The 13,932-nt window shown below is 36.9% G+C and overlaps 1 protein-coding gene across 3 annotated transcripts in view; it reads right to left on the reverse strand.

The window, feature by feature from the left end:
* LOC124504377 (E3 SUMO-protein ligase RanBP2) overlaps window positions 1–13,932 on the reverse strand; it is an 82,167-nt gene that overhangs the window by 20,278 nt on the left and 47,957 nt on the right. For all 3 annotated transcript variants that reach the window (XM_047069859.1, XM_047069860.1, XM_047069861.1), the window contains exons 16-20: window positions 13,709–13,888; window positions 13,542–13,625; window positions 9,385–9,520; window positions 5,945–6,039; window positions 354–4,977 (exon numbers count right to left, since the gene is read on the reverse strand). In XM_047069859.1, coding sequence (XP_046925815.1) covers window positions 354–4,977; window positions 5,945–6,039; window positions 9,385–9,520; window positions 13,542–13,625; window positions 13,709–13,888 — 5,119 coding nt within the window. The remainder of the gene's footprint in view (window positions 1–353; window positions 4,978–5,944; window positions 6,040–9,384; window positions 9,521–13,541; window positions 13,626–13,708; window positions 13,889–13,932) is intronic.

Consider the following 13,932-nt stretch of genomic DNA (forward strand, 5'->3'; position numbering starts at 1 on the left):
AAGTACATGAGTCACTAAACTTTGGTACTGTATTAGGTTCTTGTTCTCTGCACTAAGCATGATATAAGTATCTTCCAGTTACTCAGATCTCCTAAATAACTTACACACACACACACACACACACACACACACACACACACACACACACACACTTTCTATTGCTGTTTAAACACAGGGAAACAGATTTAGGGAGAAAAAAAATCTGCACCAATATTTTTTCACTATTCACAAAGCTATTATAACCCAACTTTTACTAAAATGTTAGTATCCTACCAAAAAGTATATGCATCAAGCAAAATATTTACAAATTAATGGAAAAAAAATTCTGTTTATACCAAAGACTAAGCGCTTACCCTTTTCTGGTGTTTTAAATGTGTAATTAGTTGAGGACTCTTCTTTTGGAAAAGCAGCAAAGAGATTTTTGACTTTGCCATCTGAAGACTGTTTGCTATCTGAATTCTTCGTCTCTTCACAATTAGGTTCCACTTTTCTTTCAGATTCACTCTGGACTACTGAACTGGCATCACTACTGTTATTTTTCAAAGGTGCATTAAAACTAAACCCAAACAAAGACCCAGTGGCTGAACTGTTGCCAAATGCAAATGGTTTTGATTTTTCGCTACTAAAAATACTTTTAACAGACTCCGAACCAAATACAAACTTTGGAGGAGAAACTACTGCTTTTGTTGTTGTTTCAGATGTGCTAGATGCTTCTCCAACTTCTGAAGTTGCATCTGCTGTGTCATCACCCTGAATTAAATCTGTCCTCTCTCTTGTGGTCTCTTCTAATACAGCTACAGCAATTTTGCCACATGGTGACTCTCTGGGAGTGGCTGAACGAGAAACATGAGGGGTTATCAAAGAATCTTTTTCTTGGGCTATTTTTGCTTCATCAAATATTTTCTTAAACGAATCTGCAACATCCTGTAGTTTAAAACGGACAGCTAAATGTTCTACTTTTCTTTCTCCATCTGCAAAATCACAGGCAGTCCACACCCACACTCGTTCTGTCCCTTTCATATTTTGCAAAGTCATGTCTGGAGTTATTCTGTGATTGGCACAAAGTTTTAATACCTGGTCCCTTCTCATCACTATGCGAACTTGCTTATTATCATAATTCTGTAAAATCTTTATATCACCAATGCCTCTTTCTTTCCACTGACCAACATCTTTATCATACCTATAGAGTTTTGCTCTGTGGCTAAAAACAACTTGTTCATTTTCCTCACCACTGGACACTTCCACTAGATCAGGTAAAGGTACGACAGGTTCAAAGTACTGTCCATCTCTCTCTTCTTCTTGAGTAACATCAGATTCTTCATCAGTGCCAACTGAGGTTCCACTCTGATTCAACTTGGCAGGAGATTTAGATGGACTCAAAGCAGATTTAAAACTGAAGTTAAATCCTGTTGTTGACTCACCAAAGCGGAAGAGATTTTTCCTCACAGGGCTACTTGCCAATGGAGAAGCATGTACTGAACTACTACTCACACTATCATCCAAAGCATCTTCCCTTAAATCATAGTTGTCCCACTCCAGTGTGGGCCCCGTGTTTTCGGGGTTTGGCTTGTTAGTTGTATCAGAGGCACTGGCAGCACCACCATCAGAGCTCTCATTCTCTCCATCAGTGACTTTTGTTTGATCATTTGTCAAAAAAGTTTTGAAATCTTTTAATCCACTCTTCATTTCTTCCGCTCTCTGAATTAACTTGGCAGCTCTGCCAGTGTCTACAAGTTTATGAGGAGTTTGAAGTGGTATATCTAATAGAAGTCGCTGGCATTCCTCAAATTTCTGCTTGAATTCTTCAGCCAGCTCTGGTGTTTTAAATTTTGCTGCCAGCTGCTCTAGTTTGGCATCACCATCAGAAAAATCGCTCGCTAACCACATCCATGCTCTATCAGACCCAGAGAGAGGCTTCAGGTTCATTGTAGTTGTTATCCAATGGTTGGCACATACTTTCAGTACCTGCTCTCTTCGCATTAGCATTCGCAGCTTGCCATTGACTTCATTCTTGAGAATTTTTAGGTTCCCCAGACCCCTTTCTTTCCACTGACTTATCTCAGCATCAAATCTAAATAATTTTACCCGCTGTGAATAAAGAACTTTTTCATCTTCTTCTCCTGTTACAAGTTCCACTTTTTCAGGCATCTGAACCACTGGTTCAAAATGGATGTCATCACTGTCCTCGGTTCTATAGGCATCATCATCTTTCTCAAGGTCAGCAGAAGTGTCAGCTTTATCAGCCATTTTACTGCTTTGTGATGAGAATAATTTTTCTCCCGCACCTGAAAATCCCTTGAAATTAGGATCTTTTTTGCCAAACTGAAATCCTTCTCCTGAAGTTGATTTTGCAAGATCTGCAAAGGTAAATGTGCTACCAGTTTGACCAAAAATCACACCATTACCATTCTTCTGATTACTGATATCCTGAGCCTGAACACCAGTGTCATTTTCAAGGGGCTTTTCATTCTTCTTCTCTTGATTTCCAGGCTCCTGAATGCCAAATTTAAACCCATCAGCAGACACAGGGACAGAAAAACTAAATCCTTCTTTTGTTGACTTAGGATCTGTATTAGAAGAACCCTGAAATGTAAATGAAGGTGTACTTTCTTGATCTACATGCCCAAATTTAAATCCTTGTTCTGAAGTACCAAATTTAAAAGCTTTTTCTGAAAAATTACTTTTAAATCCTGTTCCAACCTGACTTCCAGAAGAATCATTTAACTTAGTCTTTGAGCCCAGTGTGAAGGCTGAAGGAGCTTCTGCAATATGTTTATGAGTTGGTTTAGAGGAATTACAAGCCACACATTTCAAGGAAGAACTCTCATTTTGCACAGAGCAAACACTACAATCCCACTGTCCTTCCTTCTTGGTGAACATTCCTTCAAATCCACTCTTCGGAGCTTTGCTGGTCTCTGAAGTACTAAACTTAAAAGAGGCAGGTGCTGGAACAGCAGAGGTGGGTTGACTCGGTTTACCCGGATTCTGACAAGCAACACATACTGTAGCATTTGCTTCATTTCGTACTAAGCAGAAATTACAATCCCACTGTCCTTCCTTCTTAGCAAACATGTCCTCAAATCCACTCTTCGGGGTTTTACTTGTCTCTGAAGTTCCAAACTTAAAAGAAGCAGATGCTGGAACAGAAGACGTAGGTAAACTCTGTTTTCTTGGATTCTGACAAGCAGTACACTTTGTAGAACTTCCTTCATTTTGTACAAAGCACACACTGCAATCCCACTGTCCTTCCTTCGTAGAAAAAGCAGACCTGAAATCACTGTTAACAGACTTTGAAAGATCTCCTTGGCCAAATTTAAAGGAGGCTTGCTGAACAAATGAAGATCCACTTTTGTTGGCAGACTTTGCATTCTGGCATGCAATGCACCTAGATATAGTAGGTTCATTTCTTACTAAGCAAATGCTACAATCCCAGTGACCTTCTTTCTTTGGAGTCATCGGTGCAAATCTATCTGGAGTATTTTCTGGGCCAGTTGTAAGAGCAGAAACAGTTTCAACTAATGGCGGACCAAGGAAATCTTTCCTGTTTGGGTTTAGATTCTGGCATGACACACATTTCTTAGCAGTCGCAGCATTCTTTAATGAGCAGCTATTACAATGCCACCAAGACCCTTCTTTCTTTGCCATTTGAAATTCAAAATTCATGTTTCCAGCATCAGATTTGCAAATATCTTTGTTATCATGACTTGTGGGTTCTTTTGTAATTCTCAGAGACTGATTTGTGGTTGAGGCTACATTTGCTCCTAAGGCTTTTAAAATGCTCTGGGCCTCTTCAAATTTGCACTTAAAAAGTGCTGCTTCCTCAGGAGTTTTGAATCTAATAGCAAGTTGTTCTGGCTTGGGCAACTCATCTGCATAATCAAGAGCATGCCACACAAAAGATCTGTCGGAGCCAGCATTTGGCGTCAGTTTCATATCTGGACTGATGTAATGATTTGCACAGATTTTCAGTACTTGCTCTCGTCTCATTAGAAGGCGAATTTTACCAGATGTTTTATGTCTTAGGATTTTTACATTGCCAATTCCACGTTCCTTCCATTCTTTGGATTCTGCATCAAAACGAAATAATTTTGCACGGTTGCAAAAGAATTCTTCTTCATCTTCCTCACCAGTTTTTACTTCAATCTTATCAGGAAGAGGTACAACAGGCTCAAAGTGAGGGCCGTCATCATCATCATCACCATGGGCACTTCCTCCATCTGTTTCATGACTCTTGTTGGCCAGCTCTGGCACAGGTGTTCCAAATACTGATTTCCCTGGACCGTGGAAAGTAAACATGTCATCACTTCGACGAAAACCAGAATTTTTTTGCTGATTTGGACCCATGTTTTCAGTAAATGAAATTCCAGGCACATTTTTACTTCCGAAATTGAACGTATTTCGAGGTCCAATGGTTTGACTAGCTTTTGGTCCACTGTAGCTGTCTCCTTGCAAAGGTTTATCTGAAGTTAGGAGACCTAAAAGACTTTCATTATTATTGTAAGCTGTAGAAGGGGGCTGTGTCACAACCTGGGGTGAAGAAAAGGTAAAGTCACCATCATTTGACTTGAAATTTGAGTTAAATTTAAAAGGAGTTGGCTGTGTTGTATGTGCGGGTGCTGTCAAAGATGGTCTTATTCCTTCACCTGGCACAGGCTGAACAAAATTAGTTTTTCCAAATTCTATAACCTTAGATTCTGCAGATCTTGAAGCATGAGCTGCAACTGGGGGTTTTGTGAAATAACCTGGTTCTGGCAAAGGTGGATTTGTGCTTGTTTGTTGAACATTGTAATTAAAGTAATCATCACCCCTGGGTGATAGAATTCCTGTTGCAGGAGACTCAAAACGCAACGGAGGACCATACATCTCTTGAGAGAACATACAAGCAGATGAGCTTTGGACTGGTGGTGTGTGCATCTGTTGGGAATAGGCATATATGTGTTGTTGAGGTGGAAGCCTATTCATGCCATAAACTGGACCCTAAAAGAAAAAAAAAGTTAAAATTTTTTGTAGGTTGTCTACAAAATTACAGATAACTAGATGCAAACCAATTCTCACAAACCACAAATAAGAGCATTATAAGGTAAAAATATCATTAGGGTATGTAGCACATCATCAAGAGAAGACAACATTACTTACAAAGATACTTACAGTTATACTCCTTTCTTTAATAAAAACTGTCTTAACTAATGACAGAATCTTAAAAATCCAATTCTACAATAAATGCACAGAATAAATTTCTTCATTCCTAAATAATGTGTAAAATGATGTTAACAATAATGATGATGATGATGGAGACTAACATTTATCAAGCATTTACTAATGTGCCAACTGGGCACTGTTCTAAGCACTTAATATAGTATCTCATTTTAGTATCCTCAAAAACCCTATGAATTAAGGGATTATTATCCTCATTTTACATATGAGGCAACTAATGCATAGAGAGATTTAAAAACTTGCCCAAGGTCACAAGCGAGCAGAAAGCCAAGGTCTAAATGCACCCAAGCCATCTGTCTTCAAAGCTTTATAATTCAACTATGGTTGTAATACTGGGTGTTAATCGACACCTACATAGCCACTTTAGGCCTGAAATACTTACCACATAGTGGTTCAGCAAGGCCATTCTAGTCCTATTTCCGCCAAAACAAAATGATGAAGGACCCATCATCACCACCACCACCACCATCACCACTACCACTACCACCACCACCACCACCACCACCACCACCACCCCATTTAGAAAATATTGTAAATGTTCACACTCATTGTAACATAAAAATAAGATGAGTAGGAAGCATAAATTCTGTATCTGGAGAGAAATTTAAAATATCTGTATCTTATGGGACATATAAGTTTTAATGCTGAACTACTTCTTGAATTTCTTTGAAGGAAGCCTGAACAATTAAAAAGGAGATATTTATAAATGTATAAATTATTCCTTTGTTACCTTTGTGGGAGTAACATTAGCTGCTGGTCTGAGAAGATACTGGGAATTATATGCTGGTGACTGACTATAATATACTGAAGGGCCAGTAGTTGCAACTAAAAAAAAAAAAAAAAAAAAGAAAAGAAAAGAAAGAAAACAGTTAAAAAAGTCTATACTATAGTTAAGACTACCTAGGCAAGAACTATAAATTACAAAAGCAATAGAAATTAAAGAAAGATTTAACTATAGATTTTTAAAAATTTCTATACATCAAAATATACCATAAAGAATACCAAATGACAAACTAGGAAAAACCCCTAAATATGACACATGAGGAATAAGAGAGCAGCACCACAGTGGTCAACAAGAACAAGCCCCTCACAACAAGCACCAAAAAAGGAGCCAAGAAGAAAGTGTTTGATCCGTTTTCTAAGGAAGATTGGTATGATATGAAAGCACAGTCTACGTTCAACATCAGAAATATTGGGAACACACTAGTGACAGGAAGGATTTAAGGAACTAAAATATACATCTGATGGCCCCAGGGCCACATTTTTAAAGTGAGACTTAAAAATATGCAGAATGACAAGGCTGCATTTTATAAACTGAAGCTGAAAATGTTCCAGTCAAAAATCACCTGATAAATTCATGGAAAGAATCTCACAAGTAACACAAAATGTGTTCCTCTGCTTTAAAAAAAAAAAAAAAAAAAAAAAAAAAGGCACATCATGACTGACACTCATGCTGATGTCCAAACTATTTGCTCCACCTGTTTTGTATGAGTTTCATCAGGAAACCAACACCTAGAAGACATTCATGTTCATGGCAAAGCCACCACAATCATTTGTTTGATCTGTTTTATGAAAGTTTTATCAGAGAACAAAACCTGAAGACCATTTATGCCTTGACATGGAAGAAATGGAAATCGTGATCCAAGAGGTGCTAAACAACTGATTCTAGAAAGCCCTGAAAAAGACCTGAAAAAGACTAGCAGTCTATTTATCTTCTCTTTATAGGGATTAGAACAGTAAAAATTGCTAAAGAAGCTCGTTTGAATTTGGAAAACTAATGGACTGCCTGGTAAAGATGGTTATTTTGGAAACACTCTGGGGGAGAAAAAAGAAACAGAACACAGAACAAGTTGATGGATATGACCCAAGAATCATAAAGTCTGAAATTTAACTAGTGACTTTATCAGTAACTAGTGACTCTTAATAGTGAACAAATAATTAAAGTTCTCATAAACCTACTAAAAATAATCTAGTAGAAAAAAAGCACCAAACAAACAGATAATTCAGGAAATATAAAAGATTATAAAGTGTTGAACATGCCCAGTATTAAAAAAATGAAAACTGATACCATTTTTGTTTTAAAAACTGGTGGTTTTTAGAAACTGGTAATAATTAACACTAAGCAAGAATGCAATGAGGTAGGCACTATCAGATATTGGTGATAACAGTATAAACTGGCATAGCTTTTCCAGAAGGCAATTTCCCAACACAGAAGTATTTTTTAAATACCCTAACAATCCTAAGAATGTGTTCACAGCATTATTTCTAACAGCAAACTGGAAATAATAAAGAAATAAAATTTGTAGTACTTCCACATGATGGGATACCTTGTATTCATTAACAGTATTTTCAAAAAATATTTAAGAAAAATGCTCAGAACTCTAATATTTAAAAAACAGATTACTCATCTACATATAAGACAATAATGATAAAAATATCACTAAAAATTCTTTATGTAAACAAAGAGAAAGAACCAGAAGGAAATGCTCCAAAATGTTAATAGCACTCTTTGTGGTACAGTTAGTTTTTAGTTTATTTACACAGTTCAGTACTTCATTTCCTATAAGCTTATTAATCACTCTTTTTTAATTATCTTATTTAAAAAGACAAGAACTATCTTGGTATATTTTTACTGTTATTAAGAAAAACAAAATCTATAAACACAGGAACGGCAAATGGGGGACTTGAGCTCTCCACCTTGTAGGGCCACAAAACTGCTTTGTGACCTTGTCAATGAGGTGTTTGGGGTCTCCATTTTTCTCAATTGTAAAATGAGGATGTGCTGCTTCTACACATTTCATAGGGTAATTGCAAGAATAAAATGAGACAATGTGAATGTTATGTTTAACAACCAGAAGACCTTTTATGTCTGTACATAGAAGAAATGGAAATTGTGACTCAAAAGCTGCTAAATGATCAATTCCACACAGCACTCAAAAAGCCCTAGAAAAGGCTAGCCAGTTTACTTATCTTCTCTATGCAAGGCTCTATACAGTGCACAAGGTTTTTAAGTGAGCAGTGTTTGAACTCTTGACATCTCACGTATTTACCTATGACTTGTGACATTTAGTAAGTGTGACTTTACAAAGATTTCCTTCCTATTATTTTTCCTGCATTTAGAAGACACTGTCACACGAGGACAGTGAGGCTGCCTTCAATATGGCCCTATGGACCATCACATAAATGTGCTCATCTAAACTGGAACACACTATTCTAAATCATCCCTGGTTAAAAAACAATGGGGGAGAGGGTACTATTACCATTTCAGAATCTATCTCATTTAAAAAAAAAAAAACATTTTTATCATTTCTGGTGGTCTGTGGGCAACATAATCATACTGGTGAGTGGCTTTAAAGTGAGACCACTGAAGTTTAAACTCTGGCTCTACCAATAACTAGCTGTACAATAATGGATAAATTGCCTAACCTTTCTAAACCCACTTCCTCAACTATAAAAATAGGATTCATAATGGTAGCTACCATTCTGGTTACTATGATTAAATAAAATTACATGCGCAAAGCACTTTTGCACACAGACAACCCACAGGAACACCCTTGGTTCATTACTGTTTACTAAATACTCTAAAGTAAATGCCTAATATCCACACATATACAAACGCTCACATAATCATGTGAGGCAAAGTTTCATCTCCACATTTGAAACACACAAAACGGCTCAAGAGGTCAGTTCTAGAGACCACAACTTCAAATTCCAATATAGTCCAGCTCCCCCTCCTTCCTTTGTATAACCAACCACTGTATTTCAAAATAAACAAGATTTCCTATGAATGTCATACATCTAAGTATATCATCAAAGTAATTCCTGAAGAGGTTTTAATTAGCCATCTCTTAATGCACAACAACATCAGGTAACATTTCCCAATTATAAGAAATTGTTCTATCTCAGTCTCAGCTTCTCTGAGGTATGTATGGAGGGGTTCTTTCAGTCTTTATATACACAGGATCATAGAAAGCTTGTTTTGTTTCTACTTGGAGTTATGAAAAATCTCAGTAATACCATACACAGCTTAAGAAACATATAAGCAGACATATATAAACATGTATATAAACAAATGTATATAGACAAGGTGAGTTCACAAGTTATCTATGTAAAGGAGGGGGAAGTACAGTGATTTTACTAAAAACTGGAATTATCCAGTTGCCAACTAACCTGTTAGTGGAGCCCCATGAAAAGTCTGTGATCCCTGATATCCATCAGGCACTGAATCTGGTCCATAATTCTCTGTAGGCCAACGATGAGGGGACCCTGAGTTACTGCTATTTAGTTTCAACTCCTGCATTTCTTTCTGTTGGAAGAAAGAAAACAACCGTAAGCAATTTTATCATGCCAGAAACAGTGCTAGAGCAAACATATTTTAAATGTAAATACTCGATGATGCTTTTTTAGAGTTTTTATATTCCAGTAAGATCTGAGTACCAGGTACTGATTTAAGAAAATCATCCTTGATTTGTTAAAACTTATTTGTTCCCATTCTTTCATTCCTTAGTACCACTACCTAATGCATTCGAGGTTAGTTAGAGTTAGCTATCACCTAAACAACTGATAACCTCCTAGATGGCCTCATCTCCATTTCCTTTCCACACTTACCTAAATTAATCTTTCTAAAGTTGAGTTCTAGCCAAGACACTTCCTTGTTCAAAAATACAAGTACCTATAAATTACACTTCTCTGATATTCTTGGTCCTCAGAAGTACTGTCCCAACCGTCCTTCCACCGCCTCCTTTCCACAATGCTTTCCTCTCCAGTCCATCTGGGCTACTCAATGTTCCAAATTACCTCCCACCACTAGCTTTCTGCTTACGCACATCTGATGTAACAAAACACTACAAATCCTTCAAGGCTGATGCTCTAATGATCCACTAGGAAAGGGAAAACAACTGATATCTTCTCAGAATATATTATATACATATAATAATATAGACCAGGCACTGTACTTAAGTTCTCAATCCTTATACAAATAAGCAATATTAACTCACTTCTTAAAATGAGGGGGAGAAAAAAGACGCAGAAAACAACAGCTGAATTCAAACCAGATTTTATTCCAAAAATGTTTTCATAATACCACCCTGCTGCCTAGACAAAACACCAGACACACTGCTTTCTAATAATAGCTATGTAGCTGGTTATCAAACCACTGTTTATAGACAACTAAATGACACCCTCCACAACCCCAAGCTACAAAATGTCCCTTTCAAAACAGGTACTTATCAAGAAACTATTCCTTTTCCAAAGAAACTACAGTGGTATCAGTCGACAGGTCACTTTTTTTTTTTATGTTTATTTATTTTTGAGTGAGAGAGACCGCACACAAGCCAAGGAGGGGCAGAGAGAGAGGGAGACAAAGAATCCGAAGCAGGCTCCGGGCTCCACACCGTCAACACAGAGCCCGATGCGGGGCTTGAACTCATGAACTGTGAGATCATGACCTAAGTCCAAGTTGGACACTCAACTGACTGAGCCACCCAGGCACCCCAACAGGCCACTTTTTTAAAAACAGTATCAAATATTTGTATATAGGCCCAGGTATCTGACCAGTTATAAGTGAGGTCACAGATCCAGGATGTCTGCTTTCTTCTTCTACAAGTGTTTTCCAATAGATATTTCCCAAAGCCATATATACTGAGATACAAAATATCTCAAACTTTCAAGTTAAATAAAATTTTCCCCATCCAACTATCTACCGTGTTTATTAGCCCAGATGCTGCACATCCAAAAATAAGAAACTGATAGAATCACCTGGAAAAATTTAGTAGTCTCTACTGGTATCTGGACTGTAGTTTTGAACATGCAATTATACTATAATCATAATTTTAAAATTCAAACAACTAGAAAATGTGCTAATAACTGGTTTCAACAATTCTCACTTTACAGATGAGAAGCCAAGCAAAGAGAAAAGAACTGCTTGGGTCAAGAGCATTAGTTAGTGGCAGAGTTACTACTAGAACCCAGCTTTTCAAGAACATAGAGTAATGCTCTCCACTACACTGCCACAGAATACAATGCTGGGTGCCTGAAACCCATTTAAGGTAAGAAAAGACTGTACAGAATATCAAAATAGGCCATGATTATACAAAATTAGCATACAAAATCTCTGTGCAAATTCGAAATTTTGTTCCCTTCCAAACAGTATTTTTGTTAAGTCTCACACATTGCTGATAGCACTGTAATAACTGAACACGTATCAGGATCTCTTTGCTGTAACTTTAAAAGTATGACCAATTTAATTCTTGCCCAATGAGCATGAAACAACCTACTCATAGTTCCAATTCCAAAGAAGTAAATAAAGCTCCTCTGAGCCTTACAGTTAAGGTTACTCTCATAGAGCTAAAATAAAATCATGAATAAATAAGCATTTCCTTACATAATTAAGTCCAATTCATTCGACAGGATTAAAAAGATAGACTTTCTGAAACTTAGACCAATACCTAGCTATAAAATATGACACACACAACCAGTCTGAGAAATGAACTAGACCAAAGTATAATTAGTTTTACTAATTCAATTCAATCACTTGGGAACCACCTCTACATCAGGAATGCTGCTATGTTTTGGATAAAAGAGTCTTTCCCTTGGAAGAATTCACACCTGGTGAGGAAGCAGAAACAAGTAATTTCAAAAATATGGTTAAGGCCAAAAGACACATGACAAGATGCTCAACATCAATCATCATCAGGGAAATATAAATCAAAGCCACAACGAGATATCACCCCACCTGTCAGAATGGCTAAAATCAAAAACACAAGAAACAGTTAAGTGTTGGCAAGGATGTGGAGAAAAAGGAACCTTCACACAATGTTGGCAGGAATGCAAATTTGTGCAGTCATTGTGGAAGACAGAATGGAGGTCCCTCAAAAAATTAAAAATACAATTACCATATGTTCCAGTATTCACACTACTGGGTATTTACCAAGAATATAAAGACATGAATTCGAAGGGATATATGCACTCCTATATATACTATAGCATTATTTACAACAGCAGAATTATGGAAGGAACCCAAGTGTCCAATGATAGATCAAAGGATAAAGAAGATGTAGTGTATGTGTATGTATACACATACACATATACACTGTGGAATATTATTCAGCCATAAAAAAGAAGAAAACTTTGCCATTTGCAACAACATGGACGGATCTGGAGAGTATAATGCTAAACAAACTAAGCCAGAAAAGGGCAAACACCAGACGATTTCACGCATATGTGGAATTTAAGAAACAAAACAAAGAAATGGGAATGCAAGCTGGTTGCAGCCACTCTGGAAAACAGTATGGAGGTTCCTCAAAAAACTAAAAATAGAACTACCCTACGACCCAGCAATTGCACTACTAGGCATTTATCCACGGGATACAGGTGTGCTGTTTCTAAGGGACACATGCACCCCCATGTTTATAAGCAGCACTATCAACAATAGCCAAAGTATGGAAAGAGCCCAAATGTCCATCGATGGATGAATGGATAAAGAAGAGGTGATATATATATGTATATGTACACACACACACACACACACACACACACACACACGCAATGGAGTATTACTCGGCAATCAAAAGAATGAAATCTTGCCATTTGCAACTACATGGATGGAACTGGAGGGTATTATGCTAAGTGAAATTAGTCAGAGAAAGACAAAAATCATATGACTTCACTCATTTGAGGACTTTAAGAGACAAAACAGATGAACACAAGGGAAGGGAAACAAAAATAATATAAAAACAGGTAGGGGGACAAAACAGAAGAGACTCATAAATATGGAGAACAAACTGAGGGTTATGGGAGGGGCTGTGGGAGGGGGGGATGGGCTAAATGGGTAAGGGGCACTAAGGAATCTACTCCTGAAATCATTGTTGCACCATGTAAATTTTAAAAAATAAGAAATAAAATTTTAAAAACAAAGAAACAAACCAAAAACACAGACTCAACTATAGAGAACAGATAGTCCGTTACCAGAGGGGAGATGAATGGGGGGGAATGGGTGAAATAGGTAACAGGAATTAAGAATATATTTATCTTAATAAGCACTGAGTAATATACGGAATTACTGAATTACTGTATTATACACCTGAAACTAATATAAATGCTATGTTAAACTACACTAGAATTAAAGTTTAAAAAATTAAAAAAATTATAATTAAAAACAGGAAAAATATGGTTAAGTGTCAAGGTAGACGTATGCAAAACAATATGCATAACTCTATTGTAGCATGGCAAAGGGTCATTTTGAATGGCTTTACAAAGATGTGAGGGAGTGGTGAAGGAAGAAATCTTGGAACAGAAGAGACACAGTTTAGAGATATTAAGTGATCTACCTTAATGGCCTCTACTTGCTGGCAGATCATTTTCAATAAAGAATTTTGATCTTCTGCCCATCGAGGTGGTGTTTTGGGAGAATACTAAAAAAGTAACAAAATAATATTTAAAACATTTAGAATAGAAATATATTCTGCAATGGAATAATTCATTTCTTTGTACTTACCTTGTAACTTTTACTTGGTGATAAAGAATATTTGGTGGGAGATGGTGTAGAATGTTTTACTTCTGAATCTACATTTCGAGAAGAACCATTTTTATAAAGCAGGCCTCCTTCACTATAATCATCAAGTTCCTGCATGACTGAGTTAAGCATCTCTTTTACAGACTCCAGCGGCACAGGCAACTAAAAACAAAAGGCATGAATCAAGTTTGCAAAAATAAACAACT

Source organism: Lynx rufus, unplaced genomic scaffold, assembly GCF_022079265.1.
Source record: "Lynx rufus isolate CCGP_SWC_20201006 ecotype Redwood Valley unplaced genomic scaffold, mLynRuf1.p SCAF_8, whole genome shotgun sequence".
Taxonomy (NCBI): domain Eukaryota; kingdom Metazoa; phylum Chordata; class Mammalia; order Carnivora; family Felidae; genus Lynx; species Lynx rufus.